General features: G+C 41.7%; 1 protein-coding gene across 1 annotated transcript in view; it reads left to right on the top strand.

Annotated features, from left to right (window-relative positions):
* Nucleotides 1–21,815, top strand: part of EPHA6 (EPH receptor A6) — a 492,623-nt gene that overhangs the window by 407,509 nt on the left and 63,299 nt on the right. The window contains exon 13 of the mRNA XM_056858093.1: nt 15,093–15,154. Within this exon, the coding sequence (XP_056714071.1) occupies nt 15,093–15,154 (62 nt within the window). The remainder of the gene's footprint in view (nt 1–15,092; nt 15,155–21,815) is intronic.

Below are 21,815 nucleotides of genomic sequence, written 5' to 3' on the forward strand. Positions count from 1 at the left end.
AGGTTTTCATATCCTCCTGAGTGCCCATTATTCTTCTATAGCATAATGGATTATTCTTATACAGTATAAATTGACAATTAAAGGTACATTGAAGTAATAAATAGTTGCTGGAGAAATACTCAGAGACTGCCATAAAGGAACAATTACCAGTATTCATTCTGAAATTCAAGTACGATTTGTAAAATGCAAGACCAAAAAAAATTATCCTAAAGTGTTTTTCTCAAATCTGTTTACCCTCACTTTACAATACTCTAATATGCATTTTTAACCTGAACCATCATTAATTTTTCCCACTGGTAATATTTACATAATAAAAATGCAGAATACAGCATCATTTGTTCTTAATATTAAATGCACATTGCCTGAAAAATCCAGATGAAATACTTCTTTTAGGTGCTTAATTTATAGGAGTGTAGAATAATAACCACCTACATACTAATTCAGCAAAGAGCAATCCATGGACATTTCAGTCTAATTAGGGCTTAGGGCTGTTTAGCTGAGGGGAGAAGGCGGCTGAGGGGAGTCATGATAAGAGGTCTATAAAATTATGCATGGTTTGGAGAGAGTGGACAGGGAGAAGTTTTTCTCCCTCTCCCATAATACTAGAACACGGGGTCATCTGCTAAAGCTGGAGGGTGAGAGATTCAAAACAGATAAAAGGAAGTATTTTTTTCACAGAACACATAGTTAAATTGTGGAACTCCCTGCCCCAGGATGTGGTGATGGCTGCCAGCTTGGAGGGCTTTAAGAGGGGAGTGGACATATTCATGGAGGAGAGGGGTATTCATGGCTATTAGTTAGAATGGATACTAGTCATGCTGCATGCCTATTCTCTCTAGTATCAGAGGAGCATGCCTATTATTTTGGGTGCGGTGGGACACAGGCAGGATGGTGCTGCTGCAGTCGTCTTGTGTGTGGCTTCCTAGAGGCACCTGGTTGGCCACTGTGTGAACAGACTGCTGGACTTGATGGTCCTTGGTCTGATCCAGCAGGGCCTTTCTTATGTTCTTATGTTCTAATTCTGCATATGCAATAGAAAAGCTAGATTTGAGTCCAGTAGCACCTTAGAGATCAAAAAGATTTTCAGGGTATAGGAAGGTTTTGACTCTCAAAAGCTTAAATGATAAAAATCTTGTTGGTCTCTAAGGTGCTACTGGACTTGAATCTAGCTCTTCTACTGCACACCAACATAGTTGCCCTCTCAAGCTATCTGCATTGGCCATAAGTGCTACAAGGGTGAAGAAACACCTAAACTACATGGGTGCTCCTGTACTATAGGATTCTCCCCGGAAAAGATAGTCAGCTCTGTCAGTTCTGACAGTGCTGATCGCTAGTTTGGGGTGATAATCTGAATGATCATGCTTCCACCTCTTCTTGATTCTGAACAGAAGATAAATAATTCCACTGTAAACAGTACCAGCCATCTGTTGAGAAGGTTTTTGTGAATGAAGACTGTCACTCACTATGTCTGAAGATCTTTGGACTGAAGGTCAACACACGAAGCTGCCGTATACTGAATCAGACCCTTGGTCCATCAATGTCAGTATTGTCTACTCAGACCAACAGCAGCTCTCCAGGGTCTTAGGTAGAGGTCTTTCACATAACCTACTTGCCTAGACCCTTTAATTGGAGATGCCGGGGATTGAACTGGGGACCTTTTGCATGCCAAGCAGATGCTCTACCACTGAGCCACAGCCCCTCCCCTATATTATATTTATTTATAGTGGTAATCACATTGAAAAGTTTCTACAAAAGTGCCTGGCAGCAAACATTTTAGGACCACTGCTTCTTTCCTTTTACTCCTTCTCCCTCTCTTCCCCTCCCACCCCCACTATTGCAAACGTTGATAATTCTCACATTTCAAATAAAACTCATACTGTAACTTCATGCCGTTTGTAATCTATTCTTATTTCCAGAGTTCTGTACAGAAATGAGAGTAAGAATTCTACTATCACATTGTTGAATATTACTCCTTCAGCAAATGTGCTCATGTACCCACTTGTGCTCAATGGGACATCTGACATCCACTGCTCCTCCGACTGTGTATTGTCCTACCCAAAACCCAGGGACTCTCCAACAAGCCCCCCCATAAGGGGTGGAGGCAGCCATTGGCAGATGTCCATAGCACGAATTGCAAACGCTTGCTAACTGCCAAAGGCTGCATGGCCCGCCACCCTCCCATATGGTGGAGACAACGGAATGGCATCTTCAGCTGGCCAAGTGCCCGCTCGATGACCATGGGTGTCTGGCGGTGGGCTTAGTTGTAGGCTGTGCAGTCTGGCAAGTCATCCTTGGGATACAGTGTCAGCAAATAAGGGAGGAAGGGGTATCTTTGGCTTCCCACAGTGCTTTGCCACACCTCCGCATTTCCCCATTTGTGGGTGGTATGGCTGCACCAACATCTGGTGGCAGCAATGGCCACCCCCAGCCTAACTAGACTGAAGCTGAGAAGGCACTGCTGTATAGGTTGGTGGTGGAGCATGTGAAGGTAGCCCTAGCAACCACCAGGACCATCTCTGCCACCACATGCTGCCATGCTTTCTGGTGCATGGTGGCAGAGCAGGTCTCTGCCCTGGGACATGCCACCCAGATGGAGTTGTCCACCCTGAAGCACTCAAACAATTCATTTGGCCCAGTTCAAATATGCATGTGTGCCCTCATGGCCCGCAGTGTCCCTTAGAGCAGACAGTGGTGGAGGGTCTGCTGGGAATCGAGGCTGTCATGCAGTCAGCAAAACCACCCGTGGCAGTGGGTGGCTGCAGCTTCGCAGTATGGTGCAATGAGTGTGAGGGGCCTTCCTGCCCCCTCAACCCTGCAGGGCTCTCCCCCTGCTGTTCCAACACTTTCCAAACCCCCATCATTTGATGACTCCAACCCCTCCGCTTGCAGGTGACTCAAAGTGGAGATGCTGTCGCACGACCATCTATGGTGTTGGCCAACAGGAGCACCAGGACAGCCATTGCCCAAGGCAGCCAGGACCCAAACCAAGAGCCAAGGGAGGAAGGGGCTTCCACCAATGTGGACCCCCCATCTCCCCCATGCATGAATCATGCTGTGTTGTTTTCTGTCAGTCCAAGTACATTTTCTGGCAAAGATTCAGTGGAAAACAAAGAAATATAGAATCGAAAAATCTATTATGCAATAGCGGGCGGAGATAAAACAAAGAATAAACCAGGAACCTTCAGAAATGAAGCTGCACAGCCATTACATGTGGTTAGACAAAGCTCACTAAGAGCCATCTCCCCATTTCTCTCAATATTTGGTCAATTACATTTCAAAACCCTTGTTTGCTGCAAATATTCAACTCTCATACTTGAGTAATATATGTAATCCAGCAAACATCAGTACAAAGTATGGAACATATTGGTCAAATGCCTGTTGCTGCTTGAAGGTACACCGAAAAATATAGACTCTACAATTGCCTGGGTTTCTGCAGTGAATGAAGATAACCTCAATATATACTCTCACAGTTCTGCAAAAGCGAAATTGAATATCATGGCTGTGTTACATTACTCCTGTTTTCATTTTGTGTTTGGATGTGGATTAGGGATTTAACTTGAAATGATTTCTAGTTGAAAGCATATGATTATTTAACAAGTGGTGTATGTTTTAAAGTACATTAAAAGCCCCCCTCCCGAGCCCTCCTACACAGCAGGCAGATGAGTTGGCCAGCTGTCTGGGAGTTTTCTAGCAGAGCTGGAGTAGTTTTATTTTTGTATGCTTGGTGTTATGGGGACTGTGAGTTTGTTAATATTCCCATCAATGAGCTGTTTCTGATTTCACTCTGTACAGATACTCAGTGTTCCACACTTGTATAAAAGCTTCACCCTTCATCAACAGATCCTTTCATTGCTGTTTGGTTGTATCACTGTCCAGACTGAACACATTCTCTTCAGCTAGGAATAAAACCTAAGCCATCAGTTCCATTAGTATAAGTGTGAGAGGTGATAGGGTGAGGATGTGAGCCAAATGAAAGCTTGTGTTAGGTATGGGCTCCATCTCTCTCTCAGCCTGGCTAGATTTAAATATGGCTGGCCAGAAGTAGGGTTGCCAGCCCTGAGAGCTTTTGGGACTGAGGTAACACATTGTGCAGAGTCACTTCCAGTCACATAAACCAGAGTTTCAGGAGATTGGTAGGGCACCACGACAAAACGTGATGTGGTTATGCTACTGGATGAGAAGCCACAGCATCTTCCACAATTCATGCACAATTTCTCCCACTGCTGCACTGGGCAGATACCACACCTACAGTTCACAGGAACTTAAAATAAAGACAGAAGGGGTCAACAACAGGCGAATGACATGGGTCGTAGGTGGGTAGTAGGTAATGTAAGAATGTGTATCCTAGGTAGTTTATCACGTTTCACCATAGGGCTTCTTCAGCCCATAACATTCCACAGAACTACAGAGGGTTCTTCCAACAGGTTTTCTACAGACGCGTGAATTAGCTGCTTCTATACTATAGCGTATATAGAAGTTCTACGACCCACGTCATTCGTCTGTTGTTGACCCACAATCCCAGTAGTATTGATCCGGACTATAAAGCAAGACATTTGCGCCTCGCAAGCTAGAGTCTACTACTATTTCATGGCATAGTGACTGTTGATGTGTTTTTCAGAGTATCACAGAAGATTCAGCTTGCTTTGAAAGGCTACACATTGTCTATAAACATTTTGAAACAGACTTCATGGGAAGGGTATTATTATTGTTGTTATAGTGTAGTTGGTTTTATAGGATGGTTGTGGTATAGCTTTGCTGTGTTTTGCATGTGGCTGTGTATATCGTGTACTTGTACACTTAGTATTTGTCTCTGAGTTACAGTGATAATATAGTGAATATAAGTTGATTTTGACCTACGTGCTGTTTTTTGCTTCGAGTTACCACCTGGAAGTTGGCAACCCTAACCAAACCTTTCCCTGGTTGCTGCTTCTAAGACCTTTAAAACCTGATTATTCTAGAAAGCTTTTTGTTAAGAGATGATGATAGACAGTTGAACTTTCGATTAATCAAATTTGTTTTCCCTGACTAGGATTTTTGAATAGATTGACAGTTGGCAAAGTGCTGCAACATTTGGGTTGAGTATTTAGCTGTATGTATGAATTTTAAAGTATGGAATTTGTTTTTAGAATCTTGTTGCTAGTTGCCCTGAGCCTTTAGGAGAATGGGGTGGGAGGGAAAATAAATAAACAAACACTACTTCCATTATTATATAGGGGCCCAAGACATTTGCAGGCCCTATGACCATGACTTAAGTATTCCCCAGCCTGAATAGGAGGTAGCTAGGTGTATCCTTCAGGCATTTTAAGCCTCAAGCCATTCAGGGAAAATGTAGACATTGCTTAAAACAGCAACACTAACAGTGCAGTCCTAAACAAAAATATACTCTTTTTAGCCTGTTGACTTCAATGGACTTAGAAAGGTGTGGCACTGTTTAGGATTATGCAACAAAATACTTTCATTTAAAATGAACAACGTTATAGCCTTTTATTGTGTAGAAAAGTAATAAATGCATTCCTCCAGTTCATTTAGTCCCTTAGAAGAGGTTGAACATTTCATTATGAATCATAACTGCAAAAAAACCCTCAGTGTGCACTAAATGTATTATTTTTTAGAAATATTAATTTTATACTTTAAACATTCATTAACACAGGCTTTGTTTAAGTTTTTAAATTAATGACAGGAGACAACGTTCTAAATATTTTATCATTGATATAGCCCATTTAATTCTTGCCCTTATTCATCATTCTACCATTCAATTAAATTACACACTGTCAAAATCCTTGGCTGTGGTCAAAATTAGAAATAAAATTAAAAATAAATATTAGATGGAATGTAAATAAAAGAGCTGTTTAAAATTGCATGATTCTGAATAGCATTTGATAGTTTAACATCCTTTCTTTTAAAATAAAGATTCATGCCAGTCAAAGTTGAGCAATTTGACATTCAGTGGACTTCTGCAGGAGAAGAAAGCTCATATTCCACTATGCACTGAAATCTGCTGGATTTAAAATGCTTCACTTTGGCTGGATTGTACTCTGAACTGCAAATGCAATGTGGAAAAAAACACTACAGACACTAAAATGGTCTGTAAATAATATTTGCACAGCATATATCAAGGAGATTTTGGCAATATATCCATTCTCTAGCCTGAATTATGCTGTACACGTGGCACAAACCAGTCCATAAGTAAGGGAATCTATAAAGCATATCATCACCATTAGTAGGCTTGAATGTTTTTTCTACCCTTCTCAGCATTCTCCCTGTTTATAGTCACTTTGTTTTCTCCCAATGACTTCTGTTGAGTTGGTTGGGACAAAGTAATCCTGTTGCAGTCTGGGACACAGTTGTAGAGAGGAAAAGGTGTTGCTGTTAATTTTTGATATCACAACATAAGTCCCACTCAGGGAATTAGAGGCATACATAATTGATTATGCCTCCAGAATCTTGAAGTCTGTCCCAGACATGACAGATATAGATATATACTACAAACACACTGGGAATGTTGTGCTCAGCTCTAGTCCTCCTAGAGGGTGACCAAAAAGGATATTAAAGAAATGGACAGGGTGCAGAAAACTTGATCAGAATGGCCCAGGGTTTGAAGCATCTGCCCTAGGTTGAAAAGATGAAGAGCTTGAGGCTTTTCAGTTTAGAAAAAAGACTAAGGGGTTACATGACACAGGTTTATAAAACTCATACTTGATTTTTTTTTGTCTCCCTCATCCATAACTCGAGGTATGCACTGAAGTTTGTGGACATTAGATTCAAGCCTTTATGTACAGATAACCACTAGTGTCCATAGCTTTTCAAAAGGCTAGATGTATGAACAGAGAAAAGGTTCACCAGTGGCTATTAATTGTGATGGCTGAATGAAGCTAACACTATATTCAGATATATTATTCCACTGAATAACAGTTGGATGCAATAACTAGGAGACAATTTTCTTTTTATTTCATTTATTGTGATTAAAGCTCAGCCAGCAGGATTTGATTGTGTGCCTTTGCTTGTGGACCTCCTGAGACATCAGATCTACTTATTATTTTCATTCCAAGATTTGTTTGCAGTCTTCTGCCCAGTAAGGGCTACCAACATTGGCATTGTGGGAGACAGTGTGCTGAACATACCTCTGCTCTGATCCAGCACTGTACTTCGTATGTTCCTGTGTTTTTAGATGTATCATAAAGATTATTTTTAACATAAATAGTTTACCTTTCAATAGTCTGCTCCCAAGGTGACTTACAGAGATTATACATAACATGGGCCATGACTGCACTACTCATTTTCAATGTTTAATGAAACACCCTATCTTTGTTTGATTGCACCAAAAGCCTTCCCTTTGATTTTGAAAATGATTTCAGAGTGCAGATTGTCCGTGCTTTGAGCATATGCTTATATGACGAAGTTTTCCCTTTCTCCATTTTAAAGAAGACTTCCCCCTTGGTGCGATCATTTAGAGACCTGCCATTCATTTCTCCGCCCATCTCCCTCCCTCCTTTCTCCTGACCGCCATCCATTTCCAATCACTGGCAAACAACTGCAGCTGAGAGTGTGGAAAACACACACACACACAAAGTGATTTCCTCACACACACACACACACACACACACACACTTCCCCTGGATATTTCCCCCACCACTTGCTCGCTTGTTTTTGTTTTTTTAAGACATCACACTCCTACCATACTTCATTAGACTTTGGCGCCCCAAACAAGCTCTCTTCCCCCTCCAGGACAAAAGCAAGGAACGGAATCCCAGCAGGGATTTTAACCCTTTAGCTGATCATCTGAATGCAAAGAAACTTGTGGGAGAGAAGGCAGTGATGACTTGGGCGCCCCAGATAAGCTCACCCCCCCCCTTCCAGGACATTTTCAAAAAGTGCAAGTGCGATCAGAAAATTAGCATTTGTTTTCAAGTCTTGGGGACTGGAAACAAGGAAAATGTGTGGCATGTAATTAGTGCGGTCATGGCCATGGTTTGAAATGAATGGAGGCCAAGACAGGAGAGGTCTGTTAAGTCCGCGTGGGGAGGACACACGAAGTCGAGATGGAGTTCTAACACGCAGCCATGATGTCGGCAAATGGCGAGTCGCTCAGCTTGGCGAGGGCCAGCAAGGACTGCACAAGCTGGAAGGTCCGAGGGCCACACACACTGAAGAACAGCGAGCGCTTCTTGCCGGGGTCCGTGACATTGTTGGCGTCCAAGAAGAACGCGACACAGTCGGCGTAGCTTTCCCACTCGGTGGGGTTGGCGGAGTCGAACGCTTCCATCGAGTCTTTGGTGTCCATTGTGCGAGGTGTTGCATCTATTCGTGAGTCGGAAGATTTCAGCAAGGCGAGCCGGACTGCCTACCGGGCACTGTGAGGTCGCAGAAAGTCGAAGGTGATTTCAGTGAGGGTGATCTCAGCAGGAGAGCCGGACTGCCTACCAGCCTTCGTCGCCACTATTAAGTCCGCCTGGGGAGGACACACGAAGTCAAGACGGAGTTCCAACACAATGCGTTTATTGAAGTACAGAACAGAACTAAAGAACACAGTGAAAACGGCCCTGCTTATATGCCCCCCCTGGCCGCCTGCGGCCACTCCTCCCCTGATCTGTGATAGGGAGAACAACCCCGGGTCACCAATGGCGCGTGCCGGCTTAGGGCCAATGGTGCGTGCCAGCTTGGGCCCATAGCGTGTGCAGGATTTAGGATCCTTCGTCAGGGACTCAAGCTCCTAAGTTTCCCCCTGCATATCCGCCAACTATGTATATACATAACAAGGTCAAATGACAATATTTGTGCACAAATATTAAGTTACGTATGAAAAAAAAGTTACATATGAAAACAGCTCCCACATAATAGGATGTGTGTGACAGAGGACAACCAGTGCCTCAGATGTCTAGCCAAACTGTGGCCTGAACTTTTGACATATAATTAACACAAAAGTCTGATTTCAATATTATGTATTTTTATTTTGTTCAATAGATTACCAACAAGAATATTCTGAAGGGCAACACATTATTGGTAACTGAAGTAGTAAGTCATCTAGTTGTGCAGGCTTCTTGAAAAGATTTCTTGATACTTAAGATGATTGAAAGCCACTTCACACGGATCAGAAATATAACTCATTAAAGAGCTTACATGCAAACTCAGAGTTGCTTACCTATCATTACCTGTCAGGGTTGCATACACACAATTTCCTGTGTCAAACTGATATTCTTACATAAAAGTATAGGAAATCCATCATGTGAAAGTGAGAAGAACTCTGGAAAACTATTCCTCTCTTGAAGGAAATTAGGAAAGGAAGAAACAGAAGCATTGATAGAAATGGTCATAGATATGTATGCCCCAATACAACAGAAATATTTTTTTCATGTGTACTTTAAAAGGAATTTACAAAGAGACTTACAGGTTACAGCTGAAACCTACCACAGTGAGCAATGTGGGACTATATGCAACTGGCATTGTGAAACCTCAGTGCTCTGCAGAAGAACAGCTTCGCTGCATGAGTTACACAAGAGGCACTTGGGGTGGGTCAACAGTGAATCAACTGCTGTGTTTCCCACTGTTGCTCCTCCTTCCCCCCTCCCATTGGGAACTGCTTGTCTGGCCAGAGGTCCCTGGCCCTAAGAATATCTGGCTGTCCTCAACCAGGGCCAGAGCCTTTTCAGCCTTGGCCCCAGCCTGGTGGAACCCTCTGTCAAATGAGACCCATCTCCTACGGGACCTAGCAGAGTTCCGCAGGGCCTGCAAGACAGAGATGTTCCGCCAGGTTTATGGTTGAGTGCAGCAATGGTACCACCAAGAAGCTGGCCTCCCCTTTCCCTTCCTCACTCCCTTTTGTTCATCTTTTTTCCCCTCCCCTGAGGCTGGGAAATAAATTGGAGATCGCTGTAATACCAGCATTCCCTTTGAGGATTTACATTGGCACCTCTGATCCATTTAAGTTCAGCGTGTTAAAAATGTTGGTTGTATGTTTTAATGTATAAAATGTGTATACCTTGATGTTAGCCGCCCTGAGTCTGGCTTTGCTGGGGGAGGGCGGGATACAAATAAAACATTATTGTTGTTGTTGTTGTTGCTTTTATCATTATCGCTTTACCAAGTGATATACAACAGTATATCTAAATCTCGATATGGCTCTATCTGTGGATATTTAAATACAGAAATTAATATAATGAACAAGCAAGATAGATTTTTCTACAGACCTTTAAAAAAAAAGCCCCAGACTTGCAGAAAAATCTGAAATCTTAAAAAAAAATACATTGGGGAGTTAAACCAAAATAACAGAAGCCGTATCTGTACCTGTAAGAAATGAGTGCCTTCTGAGAACTCAGGGCCATTGTGGAGGTTACTAGGCAATGACAATAGTATTGCCAGTCTTCAAACCTTGGTTTCTGTCAGTAAAAAGCAGGGGAAATGGGGAACAGGCAGGACCCGTTCCAGGACTATTTGAGCCTCTCAATCCACTCCTGCTCCCCTTCCCTGTGCCCTGAAGGGAAGCCTCGTCAGTTCTAAGACCAGCAGCAACTACTGGACAACTTGCTACCATGCAATTTGTGCAACTCAGCCAGGTGCAACACGGATTACAGCTTGATACGACACAACTTGCCTGGGCCTAGGGACAGCCTCCACACAACTAGTGTGACTTGGCTGAGTCCAGCTGTGGCTCCCGCACAACTCACCTGAGCAGCTAGCTGCAGCCCAACTTCTGCAAGTTGGCCAGACTTTTCCTATGGAGCGGCTGCATGGGGGGTGGGCGATGAGAGCCAGTGTGGTGTGGTGATTAGAGTGGCAGACTGGGGTCTGAGACACCCAGGTTCCCATCCCCACTCTACCATGAAAGCTTGTTGGGTGATGTTGTGGAAGTTACTCTCTTTCCGCCTAATCTACCTCACAGGGTTGTTTTTAGAATAAATGGAGGAGAAAAGAATGGTTTAAGTTGTTTTGGGTCCCCATTGGGGAGAAAGGTAAGGTATAAATGAAAGAAGTACATAATACATAAAGCTGAAGAATGGAGGGGGTGTATAAAAGAAAAGTTGGTTGGTGGGCAGATAGAAGGAAGCAGGGAAAGGGGGAGAAGATATGGAGACTGCCAGAAGGAGAGAAAGAGGAAATAGTATAGAGAATGGGGTACTGGGGGAAATGATGTGACCCCCATAAGTCCTTGCAGGTTCGCCACTTGTGCTACTCTAATTTGAAACCTTAGAAACTCCGCTTTCCCTCATAGTTTTTGACCGCCTTAATTACTGGGGCATGTAAAGAAACCAACATAAAATAAAACATTTTAAATGAAATGGCTGATTCCCCACCGCTCTGAATTTTCCTTCCAGAAGGGCCACTGTTAAATGCAAATTTTATACATTTACTATTGACTACTTTAATCCCCAGTTCACTCAGATTGAAGAAGGTAGCAAAGATCTGCAATGGAAGCTTCTAGTGTTGAGAAACAGAGATGGGGGAGAGTTTTCAACCTTCACACATTTTAATGTGCTAATAAAGGCCTTGCATTAAGTACCTGCAACAGAAGCGAAACAGAAGCTCAGTGTAGATCTTAAACAGCTGGCAGGCATATTCCGCTAACATTCAGCAATTATTTATTCAACTATTATTTATGCTACAATAAATGTGTCGGTCTTTAGGTACTATAAAACTCATTTTTGTTTATAAGAACGGAGAGTAATTGTAACACCGATTAAACTGTATTCTGACATGGCTCTTTAATTATATTAAAATAATTGATTGTGAATTTAATATTAAAAGAAATTGGGGAAAAATATTGTCCCGAGTAACTGTAGGTTATTTTCCTAGAAACCATGTGGTGCTATATAGGAACTAATAAAGAGCAGGTTCCCAAAATTGGATCTTGCTTGGGATAACAGAAGCAGCCCTGCTTAATAGGGATTCTCGTTGCTAGCATCACTTATAAGTGGGCAGCAAAAACCCTCTATACTGGCCAAGGAGTCTGGCCGTTGGTCTTTGTGTGGTCAGACACTCAAGACCCCCATTTTTCCCCATCAAAATGGAAGAATATTTAGTAAAGAAAAGCTTCTGGGAGCCTAATAATAAAATAATAATGCCATTTTGTAAGGGTTTGGCAAAGTTACATATGAAGGTCTGTGTGTGTGTTAAGTGCCATCAAGTCGTTTCCGACTCATGGCGACCCTATGAATCAATGTCCTCCAAAGTGTCCTATCCTTAACAGCCTTGCTCAGATCTTTCAACCTGAGGGCTGTGGCTTCCTCTATAGAGTCAATCCATCTCTTTTTGGGTCTTCCTCTTTTCCTGCTGCCTTCAACTTTTCCTAGCATGATTGTCTTTTCCAGTGACTCTTGTCTTCTCATAATATGTCCAAAGTATGACAGCCTCAGTTTAGTCATTTTAGCTTCTAGGGTCAGTTCAGGCTTAATTTGATCTAAAACTCACTGATTTGTTTTTTTGGCGGTCCATGATATCCATAACACCCTCCTCTAACACCACATTTCAAAGGAATCTACTTTCTTCCTATCAGCTTTCTTCATTGTCCAGCTCTCACACCCATACATAGTTATAGGGAATATGATGGCATGAATTAACCTGATCTTGGTTGCCAGTGACACATCCTTACACTTAAGAACCTATCCTTACACATATGAATACTATGTGAAATTCCAGTTATACTGGATCTATGTATCTGTTAGCAGAACTATTTTAAAAAGTAATAATAGGCAAATATAGACAAGGTTCTTTGAAAATAGCCAGTTTCTTTATTCCTTTGTTGTTTTATCTGACACTCGTTCCACAAAACTAATAGAGGCATTCCCACAAGATGTGTTTGCTATTTTATTCTCTCCAGGCTTGCATGCAAAATGATTCAGGACAATAGTTCTGTATATATTATTCACTCCTTTGTATTATTAGCATTGCCTAAATAATATCTGATGGGACACCCTGATTAGCATGTAAATGAGGCCATTTCTCCTAGGTAGGTGGAGGGATGGTTTACTCCTGAACACAAACAAGTGAAAAGCTTATCAAGTAAATGCAGAAGTTAAAATTAGTACCAAAATGACTTAGATATATCTATCACAAGCATGGAATATTAATCCTCAAGTATAATGTATATCATGTTGCAAAGCACTGGAAAGACTGAAAATATCAAGCAGAATAATGCTTGGAATAACTGTATGTCTCACTAGATATCTTTATTCCATACAAGACCAATTTGCACATGTATGTTCATTACTTCATGGGCTGGTTTGACCAAAATCCCAGCTCTATGCATGTGGGAAGCAAGAGATGGAAGAAGCATGCTTTACCTACTCACCTACCAAGTGCAATCTTCCTTCAGCACATCTGCGGGCTCTGTACACATAGTTCAATCCTATATTTAAAGTAGGATTTCAACTGTGCCTATGTAGGCAATGTACATCAAATGGTATGATATGCAATATAAGGATCCCACAGCTACTGAAACTGCACCCAGTACAACAAATAGGTAGGGAGGTAAGACATACTTTGCCTCTTCTCCCACTCTTCACCAGACCCTGGCCTAGCCTATCATCTGAACTAGCTAGGGTTGCCAGATCTGGGTTGGGAAATTACTGGAGATTTTTGGAGTGGAGCCTGAAGAGGGTGAGGTTCGGGGAGGGACTTCAATGCCATAAAATCCAATTGCCAAAGCAGCCATTTTCTACAAGGAAATTGATCTCTATCAGCTGGAGATAAGTTGTAATAGTGGGAGATCTCCAGCTACTACCTCGAGGTTGGCAACGCTAGAACTGGCCCTTCGTTGTTCATCCATACATGTGAAAATATATTTGTTTAAAAAGAAAATATTCTTTTTATACAGTACAAATTCTGTGAGGCTAGCAGATGCACACAAAATTCACAGCTTTAGAGAGAAACCTAAGGGGCTGATATAATTAAATATTTTTTCAGGATGAGGAGATGTTGAATTCAAAATACTGAAATAAGTAAATAATCTCACTCCATTTTCAGTGCTTGTCACTGAAGGCGACTGTGGTCTATCAGGCACAGATCTGAACACGGAATTAAATCTTATCTAAGCAATGGTTTGTTTCTGATGTGTTCAACCCTGTTAATATTATCTCTAATGTGGTGAGTTTTAACATTTCCATAAGGGGGCTATTTCACATATAAATGATTTTCCATATTTTAAAAAATCATGGTAGGGTCATTGTTTAGAGATAGGGTTGCCTGGTCCCTTTTTTCCACCAGCGGGAGGTTTTTGGGGCAGAGCCTGAGGAGGGCGGGGTTTGGGAAGGGGAGGGACTTCAATGCCATAGAGTCCAATTGCCAAGGCGGCCATTTTCTCCAGGTGAACTGATCTCTATCGGCTGGAGATCAGTTATAATAGCAGGAGATCTCCAGCTAGTACCTGGAGGTTGGCAACCCTATTTAGAAACCATATATCCATTCCATTTATTTACTATCTCCTTTGACCAAAGGTCTTGAGCTTAACCATAACAATAATACGTAAAATAAAACAACACCAAATAATCAATTTACAATACCCAACATATACTTAAAGTAGAGACCATATATCCTTGAGAACAGGGAGAAGACTGGCACCAGTTAAAAGATAGAACACGATGAGTAGTAAAATGTATTTGAAATGGTGTTATTGTTAGTCTGTCTGTAGCAGTAGAAAAGAGCAGGAGTCCGGTAGCACCTTGAAGACTAACAAAATTTCTGGCAGGGTTTTAGTCTTCAAGGTGCTACTGGAATAGTAGCACTCATTTTTACTGGAATAAATATTGACCACTTTTGGCCTACTGTACACGCATAGCAAGCATGAACGTCCTGCATCCCAAGAAACCCTTCGGAGTGCTCAGGACCATGTCGGATAGCATGGCTATAAATACTGGATTCTGACTTAAGCCACTGAATTAAAAAGCAAAAGAAAATAAATGCCTTCAGTTACTCTGCCGACATGATCAGAGGAAACACATCTCAGAAATAATAGAACAATGAAGTACATTTTCACTACAGAGGCGGATTGTAAAATGAGCAACATATTTTACTAATGCAAGTAATCTTTTTGTAACAGCTGGAGATAGAACAAACCTTTAATAAACCCATAATCCTAACATATTCCTTTACTGTCTTTGCAGGCAGACCTGTAATGATTGTGGTTGAATACATGGAGAATGGATCCCTTGACTCCTTTCTACGGGTGAGGTGTCATTTTCTCAGGACATTTGAATAAGAAGCCATTCTAAGTAAAGATTCTAAATCATTTATCATAAATTAATTTTTACATAATGTTATTCATGGATTTTTAGTTGAAGAGAAGTGTCTTTCCCAGGGTGCAGTTCTTAGCTACAGTGATACATTAGAGCATAGCATGGGGAAGAAAAAAAAAAAGAGTTAAACTGAACAATGTAATTGATTTCTTCTACAAGATCAGTTCCCATATTTAGTAAAATGTATTTGAAATGGTGTTATTGTGAGTAAAACGTCAAATTGAAATGCAAATGCTTTGCCGCATGGAAGCTGCTTATTTTACTTAGTCATTCTTAAATGATTTTCTGGGGTGTGGGGTGGGGAGTTTGGCTTAAGTTGGCTAATTGATTTGTAATTATTTATGGTTACTTGCATTTAACAAATTGTATGGCTTGACATCCATTTAGAGTCAGGTGTTGAAGCTCTGGGAATAAAAGCCAAAAGAACAGACACTGGAGGGCAACAGGCTTGGATGTTAATATCAGAACTGTAAACCCTGTACGACAGATAACAAATGCCTTGATCTTTTCTGTATGCATAACTGCCACTGGTCCAACACTGAAAGATAGAGTGACATTGTGTGGGAGGTGGGTATGACAAGGCTGTCCTGTTATACTTCCAGTGTATTACACTTCTCTTTATAACTAGGGGTGTTCAAAAATCTGCCAATTTCCCTTAAACTCAGATTGCTAGGCATGAAGCTGATCGGTTATTCAACAAGCTTTTCAGCTTTTTGTGCATGTTTGGCATGAACAGAAAACTTGTTGCTGCGTCCCAGCCTTGCAGGGGCTCAGAGATAAGAACACTACTTTCAACTTCTGATCTCCCCCCACCCCTCCAGCTTCTCCCTGTATCTTGTAAGACTGGGACATAGGAAGAAGCTTGGAGGTACAGAACCCATCAAATCTCAGCTGAGCTCCCCCAATCAGCTAAGATCCTGATTCTGTTCTCCCAGCGTGGTGTAGTGGTTAAGAGTGGTGGACTAAGGTCTGGAGAACTGGGTTTGATTCCCCACTCCTCCACATGAGCAGCAGAGGCTAATCTGGTGAGCTGGATTTGTTTCCCCACTCCTACACATGAAGCCAGCTGGGTGACCTTGGGCTAGTTAAAGCTCTCTCTGCACCACCTTCCTTAAGTGACTTAGAGACAGTCAGCATATAAAAACCAACTCTAACTCCTCCTTTTCCTCTTCTTCTTCTATTCCAGCCTTTCATGGACACAGGGGAGAGTTTGGAGAAGGAGATCAGAAGCCAAAGTAGGCATCTATTGAGAGGGCTACTGTTCTCCTCCCCAAGCTTCATGATGTGTCCCTGCAAGGCTGGAAGACAGCAAGACCCCTGGAATGAGGAAAACAGAAAACAATTCCTTCTGATCTTGTCTCCCCAACCCATGCTTCTCACTGCACCCCAGCCTTGCAGGTACACTGCAAGAAGCATAGGAACAGCAGCCTGAGTATACTTTGCCTCCCCAAACTCCTCCCAAACTTCCCAGCAAGGTTGGGACACAATGAAGTTACAGATTAGAAGTGAATAACTTCTCATTTCTGCTCTCCCATGAAATATCTCTTCATTACAACAAGGCTGGGGCACAGTGACTGTGGAGAAGGAGCAGGAAGCATGGGGTGGGGAGATCAGAAGCCAGCTTCCAGGCGTCTGCATACCTCTGCTGGGACTCAGCAATTTTTCAGGGTGTGTGGAACAGAACAATCCTAGCTGGTCCCCTGATTCTCAATCATCTTAGTGGGCCCAGAAAATAGCAATTTGATCTAGCTGTGCTGTGATTTAGCAATGCTTTCTGGAGGGGAGAGTGATCCCTGCTGATCAGGGAGATCTGTGTCCTTCTGATCTCCACCAGGAAATATCACTGCATCCCAACAAGGCTAGAACACAAAAATATTGGAAAGCAGGAGCCATCACCTCCATCCCTTCTCAGCAACCTTTCTTGCAGTAAGATCCTTATGTTCAGCTGGGAATGGGCTTCAGATCTCCCCACCAAAAACACTGCCTCAAATATTGACATGCAAAATACATAGCTATACCACTCAACCAGAAGCAAAAAAATAAACAGGCTTACTACCATCTAGAACACTGTTGCAGCGATTAAATGGAATCATTAGAGTACACAAATGCCACCAGATCATTTTAGAGTATCTGTAGAATTGATACAGCAAGACTCTAACCACTATACCACAATGGCTAGATTTTAGGGTTGCCAGGTCCCTCTTCACCACCAGTGGGAGATTTTTGGGGTGAAGCCTGAGGAGGGTGGGGCTTGGGGAGTGGAGGGACTTCAATACCATAGAGTCCAGTTGCCAAAGCAGCCATTTTCTCCAGGTGAACTGATATCTATTGACTGGAAATCAGTTGTAATAGCAGATCTCCAGCTAGTACCTGGAGGTTGGCAACCCTATTGGTTGGACACTTAATTCCCTTTGTAAATGGCACTTGGCTACTATAGGCCAGCTTCATGTTAAAAGCATTGGGCGCCCATTAGTAAAAAAAAACATATTCTTTTTGCAGTATATGTATATATGTCACCTTTTCTGGAAGTATTAGCTCTAACATCTGTTCCTTATCGTTTTTTATAACAAAAGGGTATCTTTTTCCCTCACTGAGATAGTCAGTGTGTATTTGTGTAAAGTACTGTCAAGTCACTGCCAAGTTATGGTGATCCCAGCAAGGGGCTTTCAAGGCAAATGAGAAGCAGAGGTGTTTTGCCATTGCCTTTCTCTGCAGACTTCCTCCTTGGCGATCTCCCATCCAAGCACTGACCCTGCTTAGCTTCCAAGATATGATGAGATCAGGCTATACCATGCCGCCTTTTTTCATGATGAAATAGTCAATACTAAGCAACATTTCTGTTATATCTTGTCTCTTCCTAACAACTGCTTCTAAACACTTTATGCCCTTATCAGCAAAAGGGTGGAGTCATAAAAGAGCAGTGGTATTCATAAAACATTATGCTTTTAAGAACATTCATTATCTCTCTCAGCTGTGTGATAATATACACACCATTTTCTTGCCTCCGTTGTGGTTTATCAATTCATATTCTTTTCATATAGTTTTGAGATAACATTTAGAGTCTGAAAGAAATTGAGGTATTTCATCTCAATAGCTGTTAATAATTAGCAAAGCAAGAGAGTGAAAATACTAGATATAAAAAGAAATCAGTTTACTTCTTTTTCAAAAATGTTATTTCCTGCCAGTTGCTGGAAAACTAAACTTTGAAATGCCTTTGTGAGACTACAAAAAAAAGGAATCTGTGCATTTATCTCTAAACCATAATAAAATTTTACATTTACAAGGGTTTTTATCTACTGGAATATCAAAGGACTTCACAAAGTGAGTATTTCTTCACATGTAAGGATGCTTTTTTTATAGCTTCGAGCACTTTTATAGAAATATATAAAAGGCAAAGCCAAAAGATAAAAATCCAAAACATAAAGAATATGTTTTGTCATTTCAAGCTTCTGCGCCATCTTTCCAAAATTTAGACAAATACCTTTGTGATTTGTTTACAAATATCAATGAAACTTACTTTATTATTTGAAAGAAAAGAATATTTGGAGGTAATTATCTCACAGTGTTAGATCTGAAAAAATATTCTGACTCATACTACTTGGAGATATTGGAGACTGGTATTAGGAGACTGGTACTGTTTGTGGCTTCCTAGAGGAATCTGGTTGGCCACTGTGTGAACAGACTGCTGGACTTGATGGGCCTGGGTCTGATCCAGCAGGGCCTTTCTTATGTTCTTATGTATAAGGCTATTTTTGCTCCTTGTGCTTCCTTAATACTGAAAAAGTGATGCTGTTTCAGGGTGATCCTAAGGCTTCCTGTGCCATACTTAAGTGCATGGAATGTGACAGTACCAGAAAAGCAATATTGAAGAGAAAAGAAAGCGCAAAAAAAAATTTCTGAGATCTAAGGCTTCCCAAACAGGAACATCTCTGCATTTCACATTAATACTCTGAATGGGGCAATCCAAACAGAGTTACATCCTTCTAAATCTAAGGTCTTTTCTACATGCTCAATTTACTTCTGATTTTCTTGGCAGTCAATGTACAAGCGCTGGAATCGGTTTCGGCAGAGTTCTTTCATGTCTACCCTCCCTCTGCATTTTCACAGTCGTGGAGTCAGTTTATTTCTTCCACGTGTGCCTTAAATAATCAGGATTTTCAAGGGAGGGTACTGTCGTCATAGCTGGTGTCACACACACTCCTTTTATTTTTTGTGCATGCTTTTATTGATGTATCAATATCATGGCGACATTTTAAAATAGCACTAAAATATTGATATATCAATATATTGCTGTAATGATAGGTTAAACAGGTTCTCTGAATTTCCAGCTTTTGTTTTTCTTTTAAAAAAGTAAATCTCGATCCATTTCCATTGCGGAGATATCCCATTTTCCTTATATTTCTGTGAAGGAAAGGGTTTGAAACTCACTTTTTAAAAATGAAAGCTGGGAATTCATAGAACCTGCTTGACCTACCATTACAATGCTCTGTGTATCTGTGTATAGTATTGACTATGAACTTAGGCAGATCATGAGACCAAGAGCAGGAAGGGTTGTGTCAGGGTTTGGCTATCATGGCCTTTCCTTACATGCCCAGAGTAATGCTGATCACCACTTTGGGGTCAGGATCAGGAAGCAATTTTCCTCCAGGCCAGATTAGCCAGGGATCCTGGAGGATTTTGTGGGGGGGGGGGCTACTTCTGGGCATGGAGTAGGGGTAGGATTGCCAACCTCCAGGTACTAGCTGGAGATCTTCTGCTATTACAACTGACCTCCAGCCGATAGAGATCCGTTCACCTGGAGAAAATGGCCACTTTGGCATTGGACTCTATGACATTGAAGTCCCTCCCCTCCCCAAACCCCGAGCTCCTCAGGCTCCACCCCAAAAACCTCCCACCAGTGGCGAACAGGGACCTGGCAACCCTAAGTAGGGGTCACTGGGGGTGTGAGGGGGAGGCAGTTGTGAATTTCCTGCATTGTGCAGGGGGTTGGACTAGATGATCCTGGTGGTCCCTTCCAGCTCTTTGATTCTATGATTAGATAGATAGATAGTGCCTTTTAAAAAAATCAAAAAATGAAACTGCTCATGTTCAGGGGCAGGAAAGGGAGTGGTTCTCAAGATAAAAAAATGTCAATCTGAATTACATGTAGGAAAATTAATATACAAAGAGCTTGTTTCATTGCAGAAATACACTCTGCAGCTTAATTCAACAACATACGTTCATGGATCTCCATAGAGTTTCTGTGGCACAGTACAGCAAAACACCAAATCTTAGCACCAAATTTAAATTTCTAAAGCAAACCAAGACAGGCCGAAGAAGGGAAGTAAAAAATATTTTTCTGAGGGGAAGAAATGTCAGCATATATTGCCCTTTGATGAAGCAGCTATTATATAATCCCCAGTACAGCCTTACCATTAACCTCATCCTTCTAACCCAGAGGTTAGATGCTGCCGTAGAAGCCTGTTAAATAATGTTGGGAACCGAGAGCAGAGTTCCATAAAACAAAGCCATAAAATGCATGCTATAAATCCATCCAACATAGCTTCTGTAGTCAGAGTTCATTTTCGGTGGAGGGGAGCTCACCTGCCATTGCAGAGTTTAATAGTCTCCATCTTTTTGTGTCTGCTGCAGCATATGCTGAAATTGAATTTTTCCTCTTTCATGCAGAAATGTCATTGTTTCCTTTGTATTATAAGCAGCCTTCATAGCAAAATTGCAGAATACCATTCAGTAAAAAAAAAAAAACTTTCACTTTTAGATACTTTTATAAATACCCTCGCTTTTACTTTGGTAAGAATCTTAAATAAAACATTTTACTATGATTTACAGCTGTTCCTAAAGTTTGGAATAGCTGATAACATTTTCCTAAGCTGAAGGACACACAAAAGATTTTGCCAGAGAATAGAGATGGCAACTGCAGCTTGGGGAATTCCTAGACATTTGGGAGTGGCACCTAGAGTAGGGGAGGTTTGGGGAAGGATGGAAACTCAGCAGGGATGTGATGTCATAGAGTCCACCCTGCCATTTTCTCTGAGGGAACTGATCTCTGTAGGCTAGATATCCATTGTAAGTCCAGGAGAATTTCAGGCCCCCCAGGAAGTTGTCAAATCTATCAGATAAGTCAATTTGATATGACAGAGGAAATAGATGCCTACAATTTACACACTCTGGCCACTTTCATCTCTGTCATAAGAACTTAAGAAAAGCCCTGCTGAATCAGACCAAGGACCATCAAGTCCAGCAGTCTGCTCACACAGAGGCCAACCAGGTGCCTCTAGGAAGCCCCCAAACAAAACGACTGCAGCAGCACCATCCTACCTGTGTTCCACAGCACCTAAGATAATTGGCATGCTCCTCTGATCCTGGAGATAATACGTATGCGTCATGACTAGTATCCATTTTAACCTGTCCACAGGTTTTTGTGATGCCCCCAAAATCTGCCAAATATGTTGTGAGATAAAATGAATGTGTGCACCACAGAAAGCAATGGCACTATTGTAGAACTTACAACTCTATTAAAAAGTTAAAATCCACTGCTGCTCCCCGGCTTCATTCAGGCACCTCAGCCCTGTAAAGGAACCAGGTTAAGGC

This window comes from Euleptes europaea, chromosome 12 (assembly GCF_029931775.1).
Source record: "Euleptes europaea isolate rEulEur1 chromosome 12, rEulEur1.hap1, whole genome shotgun sequence".
NCBI classification, from domain to species: domain Eukaryota; kingdom Metazoa; phylum Chordata; class Lepidosauria; order Squamata; family Sphaerodactylidae; genus Euleptes; species Euleptes europaea.